Source organism: Chenopodium album, chromosome 13 (genome assembly GCF_948465745.1).
Source record: "Chenopodium album chromosome 13, dcCheAlbu1.1, whole genome shotgun sequence".
Classification (NCBI taxonomy): Eukaryota; Viridiplantae; Streptophyta; class Magnoliopsida; order Caryophyllales; family Amaranthaceae; genus Chenopodium; species Chenopodium album.
In genome coordinates, this window is record NC_137846.1 from 10,646,052 (window position 1) to 10,662,475 (window position 16,424).

The following is a 16,424-nucleotide window of genomic DNA, read 5'->3' on the forward strand; positions in this document are numbered from 1 at the left end:
TTTTATTTCGCAGCTTGTATGTACTCAGCTTTGCTGATTGCGTACTTTTGTGTGTGTCTTTCTTTGGTCACGGCCCTCGCCTTTCAATGACCCCGTGACGATCCAATTTTTACACTTGTAATATTGGGGAGCAGATTAACCACAGGTTCTTACACATGCAGCATCCGTAGCTAGGTGGTGGGATCTTGAGTGGAGTGTTGGTTACTTTTCTTAATTTTATTGTTGTTTATTTTTGAAGTTATTTAAACTTAATTTCACTTTTATACTACTTCTATTGGTTTGAGTTTTGAATAAGGGCCTTAATGGTTCCAAGTTGTAAAACTTAACTTGGTTTTGGTTATTGGTTTTGAAACTTATTTATAACTGATTTAGTTTTCCGCTGCTAATTTCTGATATAGCCTTAACGTTTGAACACTTGGCGGTAGCACGCCAGTAATTCTCTTGAATATTGTACAGGTTACTCCTAGGTTTAAAGAGAGAATTATTGGGGTGTTACAGGGTACCCAATAAGATATTCAATAATAATGATAATTAAACTTAATAATGTAGTTATTATGACCATTTAACACTAATAAACAACAACACCACATGATTTTGACCAAATTATTAATAATATTACTAATTATGATATTATAAAGTGATTATGAATTAAAGTAAGGGTTTAGATTTTGGAAAAATAGATTTAAGTAGGAAAAAAAACAAAAAATTGCTTATCGAATCGGATCGGGTAACCGTTAATTTTAAAATGATATCCAACCGATAACAAATTATCCGAACGGGTACCCGAACCGTTATGGTTATCGGATCGGGTACCCTTACAAATCAGGTTTTCGGTTTTTATGTGCATCTGGGGTGAACACCGGTCCAGAGCCGGACCGGATTGGACCTGGACCGGTTTATGCGGACCGGTGATGGACCTAAATCTACTGGTCCAGTTCCGGTCCGGGGTATTTTATGTACGCCCCTACTTGTAGTACAAATGTTATCAAAATTGTGTATTTAAAAGGTAGTTTTCGACAAATATCCAATTTGAAATTCAAGCAAACACTAAGAATGGATTAGAGATTGAAAAATTATACTCGTATTTCTAAACCTAGTGAATGGACCAGCTCTTTGCAACCCGATCCGGCCAGAAGTCAATAATCCTTTTCTTAATTAGTATGGACAGATTTTTGAACATACACCTTAATAGAACTTCTGCCAAATAAGTGAGTTACAATTACATTTAAATCAGTGTAACAGGTTGTTTGATTTACCTACTCCGTGAACAAAAAAAAAAAAAAAAAAAAAAAAAAAAAAAAAAAAAAAGGGACTTTATACACAGCTTTCTCATATTGCAATTTGCAAAAGATAAACACCATGTGAGACAAAAATTAACTTTTATTCCTGTGAAAAAAAACAAAAAAAAAAAAAAAAACTAAAAAAATCAACTTCTATATTTTTATTTATTTTTTTTTTTTTTTTTTGGCAATCGTTATAAAATACACTCTTTTGAGGAATGACATACACGACCAATACTCAATCCCAATTCCCAAAGATTTGTAAGTAAATTGTGACCTCCTCCCCTTATACTACATACAATTTGGCGTTACATTTACAATGGGATTGGTCGTGACAAAATTTTCTAAATGCTTCTCAAATAAAATTTGAGAATAAGAAGAGTTAAGTTGTGATTGCGATATCAATCTTAATCAATAATAATTTGATTATGCTTTCAGTACTACGTATACGTTTAGATCTCAATTCAATTTGATTTTATTCGAGTTTATCCGCAATCTAATAATCACTTATACCTTAAATCATTTTTAGTCGTCATTAATAATCCTTATATTTTGCATATTCGAAGCTAAACAACAAAACATTACCATCAATAGTCACCACTTATATAACCATTACAATTTTTAGTCATCCTTATATATTCTTATACTAGTACATTCAAAAATAATAAACAACAAAACATAACCATCGATAATCACCACTTATATTAACGTTAATTAACTAGTCTATAATCATTAAGCTTAGTAAAACTAGTACCATACTCATTGCTAAATTACGTAAGAACAATCGTTTTCATGAGCAAGCAAATAAAGGACCATACCTTGCATCCCATGAAATCGATTGAAATTGACTTGGCCAAAACAGTGATGCAATTTGCATGCTAGGTTTTGTTGCATTATTATCCTATTAGACTAAGTCACCAAACAAATTCATCCACCTGTCCTTCTATCTTTGGTTCATTGTACTTATGTTAATTTTAATAAAATGGATAATTTATAGTCTGTAATTTCCTATAGATCATCCAATTCAATCAATTCAAGTAGGTTTGTCTTTCTTCTCATCTCTTAGCAAAGACAAGTTAATATAAATATGAACCTACTAAAACTTGGCATATTTTTCATGCGCCAATGTGACATATATTTAACGTAAACTTAGCTGTGTAAATAAATGTTAAAAACTTGTACGAAGAATAATAATCTCTTTAGTCGGAAATATAGAGATGGTAATTTCACATGTATGACAACAATCCAACTCAAATCTATTGAGAGAAACTTACACTCTACACGACGGCATGAACAAAATTGAAGCAACTCGAATTCAATCCAATTAGACAAATTTGTGATATTATAGGCAACTACTTACATGGTTTTTTTTTAGATAAATTTGAATTATTTAATAATTAATTACCACGAATTCAACACGAACTTTTGACGTGTTTATCCAATTTGATAGCTCTCCTAGCTAGATTTGAACCCATCCAACACATAAAGGTCACACATTTACCATTTCAATTAATTTTTATTAATGTTTTGAATTTCACATAACATTTTTTATTACTTTCATCTTCATTTATTAAGTAAATTAGAGGTTGTATAATTTATTTGTTGTTTCACAAGATTAGAAAATAATAACATATGAAGTATATACATTTAAAAAGAAAAAAAAAAAGTAACATTTGAGGTAACGCCCGAACCACACACTAGTAGACTAGCTATTCAAACAGTTGAACGTAATCTATCTATTAACTATTACTAAAACAAAACATTGCTGACATCATCAATTATGAAACAATCTTACGTGTCATTCTTACATTAAATTTTTTCCCTCCAATTCTATTTATGACTTTTGACTTTAATGCATAAATGTCTATATATAATAATTCAATTAACCAAGTTTCTCTCTTAAATTATAGTTTCACATACCTAATTTGTTTGATGTTTGATTGTGGTTTCAATTTTATTTACTTTCCTTAAATGTAAGTAAATTATTTTTATATTTAATTCTAATCCTCATATACAATGTAAAGCAGCTTAATGTAAATTATAAGAAAGGTTAATTTTAACAACCTAGTTATCAAATTAAAGAAGTACAAATTAACTAGTAACCCATGACATCGCCCGCACCAGACACTAGCTTGATAATAATAATCCATCTAACTAGTTCTTAAATAGTCGAATTGTTTTTGGTTTGTTATCACCAAGCCACACACATAATCAATTACTTAATTAGACATAATTTATACATTGTTCCTTAAACTTTTACTTTATTACTTTAAAAAATATTCCCAAAGAACCCAAAAAGTGCTTAAACTTTTAAGTCCACTATATAGTATTCTACTACATACTACGTGTACTTTATACTACCTCATTATATATACATAATGCATTAAAGTCTCCCACAATCTCACATCATGTCATGTCCATAATTCTAATTCATCTTCTTATTCCTATTCATTCCACCATTATTCTCCATTAAAAATCAAACTCTACTTTATTCTACTCCTACATTATTATCATTATTCCTTCATTCCACTATGATCACTTTCATTACCTATATTGTTCTCTTCATTTTCGCGGTCTTCTCACGTGCTAGTGACCTTCCTGGCACGTGGGAACTTCTAGTACACAACGTTGGCATTGCTTCCATGCACACCGCCGTCACACACTTTGGCACGGTGGTTCTCCTGGACCGAACCAACATCGGCCCCACCAAGCTTCTTCTACCTAAACACCATTGCCGTAATGACTCAAACGACGCCGTTTTGAAGCATGATTGTTACGCTCATTCTGCTCTCTTTCACCCTACAACCAATCAAATCCGACCGTTGATCATCCAAACTGACACGTGGTGCTCATCCGGGCAGTTCCTCCCTGACGGAACACTCCTTCAAACGGGTGGTGACATGGACGGGCGGAAGAAGATTCGTAAGTTTACGCCGTGTGAAACGACGGAGTTTTGCGACTGGGAGGAGCTAAACGACGTCGTTTTGTCCCAAGGAAGATGGTACTCTACTAATCAAATTTTACCTAATGGTGATGTTATTATTGTTGGGGGTAGAGTTGCCTTTTCAGTTGAGTTTTACCCTCCTAGGGAAAACGGTGCCGTTTTGTTTCCTTTTCTTGCTGACGTGGCAGATAGGCAAGGAGATAACTTATATCCATATGTTCATCTTCTACCAAATGGGAAATTATTTATTTTTGCAAATACTAAATCTGTTTTATATGATTATGATAAAAATTTAATCTTGAAAAAATATCCACCGTTGGATGGTGGGCCTAGGAACTACCCAGCTGCTGGATCATCGGTTATGCTTGCATTAGGTGGTGATCATTCAACGGCTGTGATTTTGGTTTGTGGTGGGGCCCAATTTGGGGCCTTCATTACAATGGATGATTCGATACCGGCTAATGGTAGTTGTGGTCGGATTGTAGCCACTTCAGATGACCCAGTTTGGGAGATGGAGGTCATGCCTTTTGCTAGGATCATGGGTGACATGGTCATGTTACCAACGGGTGAAGTGTTGATCATAAATGGTGCCCAAAGTGGGACTCAAGGGTTCGATTTGGCGTCTAACCCGTGTTTGAACCCGGTCCTCTATCGGCCTGATCAGCCGGTTGGGTTAAGATTCATGGTGCTGAACCCAGGTACGGTTCCTCGGATGTACCATTCGACTGCTAATTTATTACCAGATGGGCGGGTTCTATTAGCGGGTAGTAACCCGCATTATTTCTACAACTTCAAGGCGGAGTTCCCTACTGAACTACGTCTTGAGGCGTTCTCACCTGAGTACTTGAATCCGGATCGAGCTAATCTTCGGCCCGAAATAAAGACGTGGCCTAAAAGCTTAAAATATGGTGAAGAATTCGAGTTAGAAATAACAACTACCCTCCCTCTAGTGGCACCCATTGAGATTAATTTGGGAAGTGCACCGTTTGCTACACATTCTTTCTCTCAAGGACAAAGACTAGTGAAGTTGAACGCAAAACCCGCAACTCCTAGCAATAATGGGTGTTATATAGTTAGTTGTGTGGCTCCACCTAATGCAACGGTGGCTCCACCAAGTTATTATATGATGTTTGCGGTGAATCAAGGTGTACCAAGTATCGCACAATGGGTCCAATTGGTGGTTTGATGATATCATATGATACAATTAGGAGTGAACAATTTCAGTTATATTACGGAGTTATTATCAACTTACCATTCTATTATATTGCCAAGACTCAACAAGTGTACATGTCTATACTACGTATTTGTTGGCTTTTCTTTGGAATTAAAAGAGAAAGGTAACTCTAAGATTGACTTGTAACGGTGTAAATGTAACGCCAAACTGTATGTAGTATATAACAAATAGGACTATCTTAAACTCTCTCCTTGTTTTGCTTGTAATCTCGAGTCGGTTAGGAGGCTGGGAGCTAGTCTCCTCTTTTAAGACTATCTATTCTCTTTATTATGCAACCAATCGTTGGCTAGTGTTGGTGCTTTTTAACACCCCTTTGTCTTCTTTATTGAACTTTCGTTATTCTTGGTGAAAAGTCCCTATCAGTTTTTCATGATTAGGAAAGGAAGATTCTTGTATGCCTTTTCTCCATTAAGAAATCGTTCAAGTGGTAAATGAATGGATGTTACGCTACTTATGTTTATCTATAAATAAACCAATAGGAAAATGCAATGATTTTACTCCTATATTTTTTTGTAACGATATACTCCTATATTACTGTTTTATACTATATTAATATAAATTTTATATATTGGTAAAAACTTATTGTAAAAGTCAAAAAGATGTAACAACAAAAACAATAGCAAATTAGCAATATATACTCCATACTCATCATTTCATACTCCTTGTCACTATTGTAGCAAATTAGCACGAATACAATCTAGTCTACTACGAAGTACGGAGTACAATATTATTCCGTTAGAAACTCAAGGAAAGGAAATTTTTACTAATTATAATAATTATTTATTTACTAAAACAAATTCACATCTATTATATAATTTAAGAGTAAGTTAATGAGGTTTCTCCAAACTCCCAATCCTCAATTCTCATGCACTCCTTTTTTTTTTTTTTTTTTTTTTTTTTTTGTTTGTTGCATTATCCTCCAAATAACTTCCACATTTTTTAAAAAAAATAAAAACAAAAATAAATCTCCAAGTAACTTCCACTATTACTATTTTTACTAATAACACACATGTTATGCATTTTACATAAAAAAAATAAAAAACAAAAAATTACTTATTTTAATATAACAACCAATAATTTGGTTTTTAAAAACCCCAATCCCCAAAATTACAAGGAATCTATTTTAATTTTGCACATTTTTTGCACATTTTTAACACTTGAAAATTAATCTTAAAATTATATGTACTTCATTTAAAATAAAAAAATACAACCACCATAAGATCCACTATTTTTCATTAAAAATTTAATAACTGTTTTTCTTTTAATCACACCTTTATATCAAATCAAAATAGCACGATTTTCTGTGTGGCTGGCCACACCGACCAACTGACACACACAAAACACTAATCAAGTAACCCCTGCCAGACCGAGTATTCCTTGACTAAGTAACTCTAGACTGAGTAACCCCTGACTAACTGAATATCCCTTGACTGATTAACCTCTGATTGACCGATCATGTAACCTCTAATTGACCGATCATGTAATCCCTAATTGACCGAATAACCCTTGATTGAGTAATCCCTAACAGAGTAACCTCTGACCGACTGAGTAACCTTCAATTGAGTGACCCCTTACTGAGTAACTCTTAACTAACCGAGTAACCCCAAAATAAATAATCTAGCCACACGGTGTTGCCAGCTACATATGAAACTTTGTGAAACAAAAAAATGTATACATCATGTTTACTACCCATCCCAATAATTTACTTTTTTTTTATTTTTTTTCAAGGAATTCATATAATTACCAACATTTCACTTTGTGTTGTTTTCCTTCGCGTATAATATAATCCAGGCATTAGCACAGGTACGGTATGCACATTGATTGATATTTCTAGAAATGTTCAATAACTACCTTATTGTTAATCCAATAATAAAAAAAAAGGCCATGTTTGGTAAATGGCTTTTTGTTTAGCTTTTGGCTTTTGGCTTTTGGTTTTTTTATGTGGTCAAACAGCCAAAAATGTGTTTTGGTAATTGACTTTTTAGTCAGCGAAAAAGCTAGCTTTTAAGCCAAAATGAAAAAACTGCTTTGAGTAGATTTTTTTGTTGGCTTTTGGCTTGTTGGCCCACAAATTATCTAATAAAGAGCCAACAACCAACAACTAATTTACCAAACACTTTTATAAACAGCCAGCTTAAACAGCCAATTTCAAAAGCCATTATAAACAACCAAACATTCCAGCTGGTCAAACAAGCCAAGTGAACCAGCCAACAGCCAACCGCCAACAGTCATTTGCCAAACAAGGCCAATACGTTTTATGTGCAGCAAACCACCAGTGTAGCTGCTTGCAAAAGAACAATGTAACTCCAATAACACTAACGAAATAACCCTTATAACACGAACGGGATTACCTCTATAACACTAAATGGATAACCCCTGTAAAACTAATAATAATAACTCATGTAATAACAACTGGGCACACGGTGTGATCAGCCATATATAACAGTTAGATATCATATACTCCCTCCATCCTATAATACTTGGAACGTTGGGATGGACACGTAGTTTAAGAAAATTATTTGTTTATTATATAAATATTCACTTTTGTATTTTTACATTATAAGAAAACAAGAAGTAGGGTGAGAGTAGAGTAGGTGAGGAGAGAGAAAATGTGATAAAATATTTTTTTTAATTAGTTGTATCATTCCGTATTTAGTGGCATGTCAAATATAGTGAAAGGTACAAAAATAGGAACTGTGTCAATTATTATGGGACGGAAGGAGACAAATTTAACTTTCCGCATTTGAAATATATATATATACATATATATATATATATATATATATATATATATATATATATATATATATATATATATACATATATATATATATATATATATATATATATATATGGTGCGAATTTGAAATATATTTTCTATTACTTCGTGTTACATTTTTTGTAATATTATTCTGTAAAATATATATCCCGTGCATTGCACGGGTACACTCTAGTTTTAGTTAATTTATTAGATATCCATTTACAAACTAAAAAAAAAATGTAGTTCTTTTAATGGTACTCCGGAGAGGTAGTACCTTAAGGCTTACAAATCAAAAAACAATTGAATTTGACAATTCTAAATTCATTTGAAGAATAACATTATTGGATTAAATACTTTTACGTACAAGTTTTGATTTAGTTGGTTTGGGTTTATAACACTAACCTTTTTTTTTCGCTAGTTTTAACTAGAGCTGTCAAAAGTTGACCCGACCCGAAATACCGACCCTAACCCGACCCGAACCCTAACCCGTCTGAACCCGAAAAAAATGGTGATCCGAACCCGACCTAACCCGACCTGAAACCAATCCTAGACTCGAGTTAACCCGAGTATTTGAGACCCGAACCCGACCATGAACCGACCTAGAGAGGACCCGACCCGAATGTGACCCGTAAATTATTGACCTGAACCGAACCCGACTCGAACCCGAGAATGACCCAAACCCGACTTAACTCGTCAAAACCCGAATTCAACCCGACCTGTTACTAACCCGACCCGAGTTCAACCCGACTTGTTCCTAACCCGACTCGAATTTAAACCCGACCCGAAATCAACCCGACTTGTTACTGACCCGACCCAAATTCAACCCGACTTGTTATTGACCCGACCCGAATTTAAACTCGACCTATTACTAACCCGAATTTTAGGATTTAGGAATTTTTAGGATAAAAAGAGTACTCTGTATTGACTATTGAGTTACAGGCTTTTTTTCAATTTATTAACATGGATTCCAATTGTAAAACAAAAGTGGCCTTTCTCATCTTACTTGACTTATCTCTTACATAATCCTCGTCAAAGAAAAACTGAACTGGACAGCAGCCAAAAAAAAAAAAAATTAAACAAAAAAATAAAAAATACACGGGACCCAGACAATAGCAGGTCTTTCTCATCTTACTTGACTTATCTTTTTTTTTTATTATTATTTTTTTAAGGGAATTAAAATTTTATTATTCACTTGTCTGTTTAATTTTTTTTTTAGAAAATGTTTAAATTACGTAATTTAATTTGGAGTTTTAAATAAATAAAAAAAATTAAAAAAAATGTAAGTGGACCCAATATGACCCGACCTGATATCAAACTTAAACCCTATTAATCCAATATTTGATACCCGAATTCGAACATGACCCGACTTGATTATTATAACCCGCAAATTATTGACTTGAATAGAACTCGACTCAAACCCGATAATGACCCGACTTGGAAATGACCCGACTTGATTATGTCCCGTAAATTATAGACTTTAACCGAACCCGACTCAAACCCGATAATGACCCGGCCTGATTATAACCCGAAAATAATTGACTTGAACCGAGCCCGACTCGAGCCCGAACACGACCCTAACTCATTTAAACCCGTAAAAACCCGAATTTAACCCGACTTGTTTTTCATCCGACCCGAATGTAACCCGACCTTTTATTGACCCGACCTAAACCCGACCCGAACCCGAAAAGATGTATGACCCGACGTGACCCAACTCAAGTATGACCCAACCCGAACCCGACCCACATAGGTCGTGACATTAACCCGTATTGACCCGACCCGAGATGACCCGACCCACACAAACCCGACTCCAACCCGACCCATTTACCCGGATTGACAGCTCTAGTTTTAACCACCTTTTAGTCTTATACCTTCCAAAAGTTTCTTGTTTACCCCCGGATTACAGATTCCGTCTAAATTTCAGTTCAAGTGGTGCTCATTGAGAATATTTTTTCGACTTTTTAGTATTTAGCACAGGAAAACAGAAGCAACAAAAGGATGCTACTTCCTCACTGAAATTCTATGCTCTAAACCAAAACAGAATACATGCTACTTGTCTACTTGACCTAGCAGCATGAATCCCAGAGCATCGCCGGCTTAGCATGTACCCCTTTAAGTATGCAGAACGGCTATAGGACTAAGAGCAAATAAGGATCAAAAACATTTCGAAGAAATGGCTATTTCTTCACAACCCTAGTGAATTAATGATTAAACCTGGAATGAACATAAAGGTTATCCTCTCATTCAAGTTTTAAGAGCAGCTTTGTGAACCATCGTCTCCTTGTGTATTTGATGGCAACTCTTCTCAACAAGGTCAAGTAGCTTCTCCAAGTTCATTGACCATGAATTGAGGACGTCATTGCTATCCTTCACTACCTGAAAACATACGACCCCCATTGGCCTGTCTACCTTTGCCACCAAAGCCTTAGAGACAACCATATCAGATAGATGCTTCTCTGTTTCCTGAGACCACAAGTATAAGTCATATCAGAGTAAGAAAAGATGAGATACACAAAATCAAGTCAAAGTACTAAGACATAAAACTTGAATCTATCAAATAAAGTTGATGTCATTCTTTTGAAGGGGCTAGATTGGCCACATTGAGTGGATTAAGTAATCTGCTAGCTCGACTAATCTAAGTGAGTCCACATCAAGCACAATGAGATCAATTGCATAACCAACGTAACATGAAATTTCTACTGTCAGAGCCAAACTTAAATTTCAACTTAGGTCTAGAGCACATGTATATATATCCTGTATCATTTAAAGAATGCATGCAACATGCATACCAAACATATTAAATATAACTGCCATAAGAATTGCTAATTGAAACATCAAATTAAACAAGGATTTTTAGAAGAAACATCCAAAAGGCTATCTAATGTATCTAGATAGATAGAATTAAAGATAGAAATTATAGGAAATGTGCAAGTGTTCGAGCTCATAAAGGCAGCAAACCTTAGTACTAAGGCATAATAAGTCTGCCAGTCTCTTCAAGGTGATCCTCGAATAGTATTTTGAAATAACAAGTATGTTCTGCAATGAGAGCAAATAATCAAAATATGATTATTAACCTTATTGTCTGAGGATTGTAGATAATATAGATCAATGGTAGAAAAGCTTACATGTTCAATGACCCTTTGTTTTAGATCTTCAGCAGCTTTGTCGCCTAAAGAGCCTCCAAGCGAACTCTTCTCATTCTCAAATTCACCCTCAAATTCATTCCAAAGACTGGTCCAAAGGACAACCTCCATTGTCACCAGCTGTTTCAACAGTGACCTGCAGCAGTACATCAAAAGAACCCATAACACAATGTAAAATACATATTACAAGTATAACTGAAATAGGATGAAAACCGTTTAGGCAGTAAATGACATACTTGAACTTAGGGATTTCAAAAAGGTTCTTATCCTCCAGAGTAGAGTTTAGAAGGCTTGACTGCATTGGATCATGTGGGGCAAGAGCCAAATACCAGCATATTTTCCTCAAAATCTGAATAAAATATCAAATTAATAAACTGTAAAGATCCGCAAGAAAGTGCAACATGATAATAGTGAAGTATTGTTCACCGGTGTCCACTGCTCAGGGTCTTCCTTGACAGATGGGATCTCATAAATAGCCTTGTAGCATCGACATATTTCAAGGTAGTCATTGTGGTGCTTGTAGTATCTGAACAGAAGAAACTCATTGAGGCCCCAGAATATCAACTTCAGATTAAATATGTCAAATCAACAATAAGAATAACAAATCCATTTCAATAGCATGGATAGCATTTTCTACAGTGACCAAACACAATCATTTGTGTCGTCACTCCTCAGACCTCAGTAGTATAGACAAGAGGGAGATTTCAAAATCCACAAAAGCAATCCAAAAAAAGTTGTACTAGTAGAGTATGGCAACATTTTAAATTTTAACATAACAATTCAATCTATTTTAAGGATATTTCAGTACATCCCACAACCCATTACAATGTAGGATATTCATCTAAGCTGGATTTAAATAAGGGGTTCTCCTCCTATGAAGAGTAAAGGTGATAGTTGAGTATGATGGATTGATATAATTCTTCTTCCTCCCTAGTCAGCTTTCCTTAAAAGGGCATAGGAGTAATATTTTGGGTGATTTCGGATGCAGAGAAATAAAATCAAGGATTGTATTCAATTCACTTATATGGAAGGAAATTTTTTTTTACTACCTCCCACAGAGAAATTGTTCTCCTTTCCACTCCATCCTCCTTACACATCAATCTCCAACCTTCCCAAGATTCCAACATCACTGCTTCCTCTCAAGTCTCAATCCAACATCTCCCTTCCACTAGTAGCAATCTCCCAAAGCAATATAAATAATTTTCAACAGTTTTGACACCAAAAGTGCTGTCACCAGCAACAAGATTCTAGAACAGTCTCCAAAGGATGCAAGCTCTCTCACATTTGTGATCTAAGCTTTTATTTCTTTAAGATGTCTAAGAGTGTAAGAAAGTTGGAGATGGTGCAAGTGAATTTGGATTTCAGCAAGGATGATGGTTGAGATGTAGAGGAAGATTGACAGTAGAGAGAGACAAAAAGAAGCAACTGGACATGGAATCAGGTAAAGTTATAATGCTAATGTGGTGACCAGAGATAGAATGAGAGCAGAGGGGATAAAAGTAATCTATGGCTGTCTACCAAGCTTACAGAAAAAGAGAATTTCCCCGGGATTATTAGCCTAGAAAGTCCCCTCATAAATTTTACCCCTTTAACTTACACTTTGCCTCCAATTATGTCATTAGTGTATTTTCTCTACCCCGTTTATCTCCCTAAGAGGTAAAAGAATCTCCAAATATCAACAAAAGAAATAAAAGGGCACATGCAGAAATTTTCCAAGCTCAAGATTTGAAGAAAAAACTACATTATATTGACTATTAGCAATAAATAAAAAAAAAAACAAACAAAAAAACAAAAAGTCATGGTACCTGGCAAAATCCACTTATTTAGAAATGAAACTAATTTATACTTTAAATCCCAAGAAAAAAAAATTACTGCGAAAAGAAGAAAATTCTAACCGCACAGATATCCTAGCAAGAACAGACTGCACTCCGTTAATAACAATTTTGATTTTTGAACTCACCGAATCATCAATTCGTAATAGATACGCTTCAATTCTGGCAACGACGGAATATTAGCAGGGGCCTCTTCTACAATGGCATCACCTTCCTTAGGTTTCTTCTTTTCTTTTGAAGGATCAATATCGAAAACTCTGGGACTAATTCTTCTGGAAAGGATTTGAGCCCGAACATAGTCTTTACGGTCTACGCAAAGGCGAACCTGATAAGCAGAAAATTTTCAGTTTTAACTCCAACAGTAAACAATTACTGCCAGGAGAAGAGATAATGGAACCAACAAATCTCGAGAAATGGGACATACTTGCTCAAGAATAAAAGCAATCTTTTCAGTTTTTGCCATTGCACCAAAGGTTTCAACCTGCAGTATCACAAGTATGTGTAATGATGATCAATTACGCAACTTTTACCTGAAAAACAGAGTATCACAGATAATGGAATCATATATGCAAGCAACCACACTTACCGCTATCTCTTGCATCAATTCAGCAGCCTCATCGATAAGCCCTTGTCCTTCCTTAATCTTAGCAAGGGTCTTGATCAACCGTGCCCTTTCTATTTCAACGTATATCTGTAACAAACAGAATACGACATGAAACATATGAAAGAGCAGAATCTAACAAAAGACAAGCTCAACACAATAATATCTGGTTACCTTGCCAGCAGATACACTATTCAATGTTTTGATGAGCTCTATACGAGTATCAAGATCAGGTGTTTGATCAATGTAACCCATGGCTTGCTGCACCATCGCTGTCACGGCCTGTAAATAAAGGAACCTCCTGGTTAAATGCTTCATGAAGGAATGATGACTCCAAGATTACAAGGTAGGTAACTAAAAAAGAAAATACAATAAACAATTATGTTGTTTGAATTCTGTCTGGTGAACCTTGAACCATAAAATTATGGATCATTAATCCAAATGAATTACTCAATTTCCTTAAAAATTTCAAGAATATCAACATAACACAATAGAAACAAGTAAGGTTCAGTATGCAAACATAGAATGGTCCAGAAAGTGTAATAAAGGATATGCTACTACTGAATTCAATGATGTTGTGATGTCAAAAATAAATAAATTCTCAGCTGCAACTCAAGGCAAATACAAAATGAGCAACAAAAACAGCAGAAGAAAGAAACATTCTAGGCTTCCATTCACCAGCGCCAGTGGGGTAAGGAAATGATATCCTTATAGAAGGATCAAGGATGGATGGTATTAGCCATACTTGATCACTCAACATGTGATATCACTTAACCCTGAAATATTCAGATTAAGGATAAGTCCATCTGACTCACTGCATTGCATATTTAAAGCACAGATATTATAATAAATTACGTAACCACAGGCGCTTCAATCATGATAAATTTCACTAAAGCATAAAGCTAACAACTAGAAAAATGAGAATCATCATCATGAATCCACCATTACATCAAAATTACCAATGTGTACCTGTTTGAGTTGACCTCGGCGCTTTGACAGAACAACAATCTGATCATTCAAGATTTTCCAGGCTTTAGCTTCAAAGCATAACTGGAGAATGTCACATGCAGCTTTTCTAGTTCCAGCAACATCTCCAGCAAGTCTCGATTGCTTTTCAGCATTCAATAATGCAACTATTTGTGCTTCCAGATTGCTTTGATTGTCCTGTAAAACAAATGCCAAGAAAGAGCACTGGTCAAAAGGTTAACGAGAAGAATGAAACAAAAAAGGCAGCATGATAAATTTCATTTCCTGAAATGAAGGGAACCAAAATCCGATAAACAAAACTTTGATTTTGGGAAAAAGAATGTAATTAAGTGCATTAAAGCTCATTTTAGCATCATCAAGGCTTCATTGTAGAAGTTTGGGATAAGCTATGTTTTGTAACTTCCATCATTCCATGTCCATTTGCAAGCCAATACCAATGAGGTAAGCGCTACTTGAACTGAATTTCAAAGATGAGATGATTTCAGGGATCCAAAAACTTCTACAACGAAGCCTTGATGGTGCTAAACATATGATAATTGCATTACAAGTTTACATCAAACTCAGGTATCAAATCAACTGCACCCAAATTTTAATCAACAATAAAATCAAACACAAACCCTCTAAAGTAATGCTCTAAAGTACTAAGTACTCCATGAATATTAAATGTTTAAAATCACTACTCACTATTTCAAACAGATGAACAAAGAATGGTATTGATTAATGTATTCATGAAAGAGAAAACAACCTCTTCCTTAACAGCTTCAAACATGAAATTCAATTTCACATCGGCTCATACATAACGCCCATTTATAAGGTTAAACACTAGTAATCAGTATTTCGACGCATTACAATACATCAAACTCAGGTAATACATCAAAAGTAGACAGATTTTAATCAACTTACATGAAAGAAAATCACACTTCTAATCATACATCCATTTAAAAACCCCATTGTTTCATACTCCGTATAAGCTAACTACCCTCTTCCACAAAAAGATTCAACACTATGAAAGCTCAAGCAATCAACATTAATCGTTTGAATTAAGCTAAATTTCATTACTTAGACTGATTTAGTAGCAAAAATAATGAGATTATGCTCAACCGTATTTACTCAAAAACCCCAGAACAATTTTCCCCAAATTATTCACAAATTCTAAGCGAAATATTATTTAAATTTGAATAAAACAGAAACAAGCTAAATCATGTGAATTTCAGCGTCGATAACACTAACAATCTTTAAAATTGCAATGTATCATTTCAAAAATGAATGAATTAAACATTGAAATGCCCAGATTTTACTTTATAATTAACACCCAAAATCAATCAAAATGCTATAAACAATCAAGTAAATTTTGATAAAATAAAATAATTTCATCATCATTCCAATATAAGAAGAGAAAATAAAATTACGAGAAATTGTACCATTTTTTCTCAGCTCGTAAATTCCCAGTACCCCGCTTTATGACTGGGAAATGAAAAACTCGAGTTTTAAATTTTGTTGATTCTGATTTTGACCCTTTGATTTTGTTTTAATTTCCGGAAAATTTGTTAATTACTACCTCAAAAAGGGGTATTTGTGAATTACTCCCCCTAAAAAAAAAGTTGTTAATTACTACCCTTAAAATTAATTAATTCTAGTGATTGTT

General features: G+C 34.5%; 1 protein-coding gene and 1 pseudogene across 1 annotated transcript; one reads left to right on the forward strand and one right to left on the reverse strand.

Annotated features, from left to right (window-relative positions):
* Positions 1–3,709: 3,709 nt before the first annotated feature.
* On the forward strand, positions 3,710–5,808 carry LOC145576278 (aldehyde oxidase GLOX pseudogene; annotated as a pseudogene).
* A 4,322-nt stretch (positions 5,809–10,130) lies between these two features.
* LOC145576279 (26S proteasome non-ATPase regulatory subunit 12 homolog A-like) lies at positions 10,131–16,318 on the reverse strand. The gene is made up of 11 exons (XM_081634059.1): positions 16,201–16,318; positions 14,762–14,956; positions 13,967–14,074; positions 13,778–13,882; positions 13,616–13,672; positions 13,320–13,516; positions 11,786–11,885; positions 11,596–11,708; positions 11,342–11,495; positions 11,175–11,252; positions 10,131–10,679 (listed from the first exon to the last, which is right to left on the reverse strand). The coding sequence occupies exons 1-11, from the start codon at positions 16,201–16,203 to the stop codon at positions 10,461–10,463; spliced, it is 1,329 nt and encodes a 442-aa protein (XP_081490185.1). The 5' UTR covers positions 16,204–16,318; the 3' UTR covers positions 10,131–10,460.
* Positions 16,319–16,424: the final 106 nt, after the last annotated feature.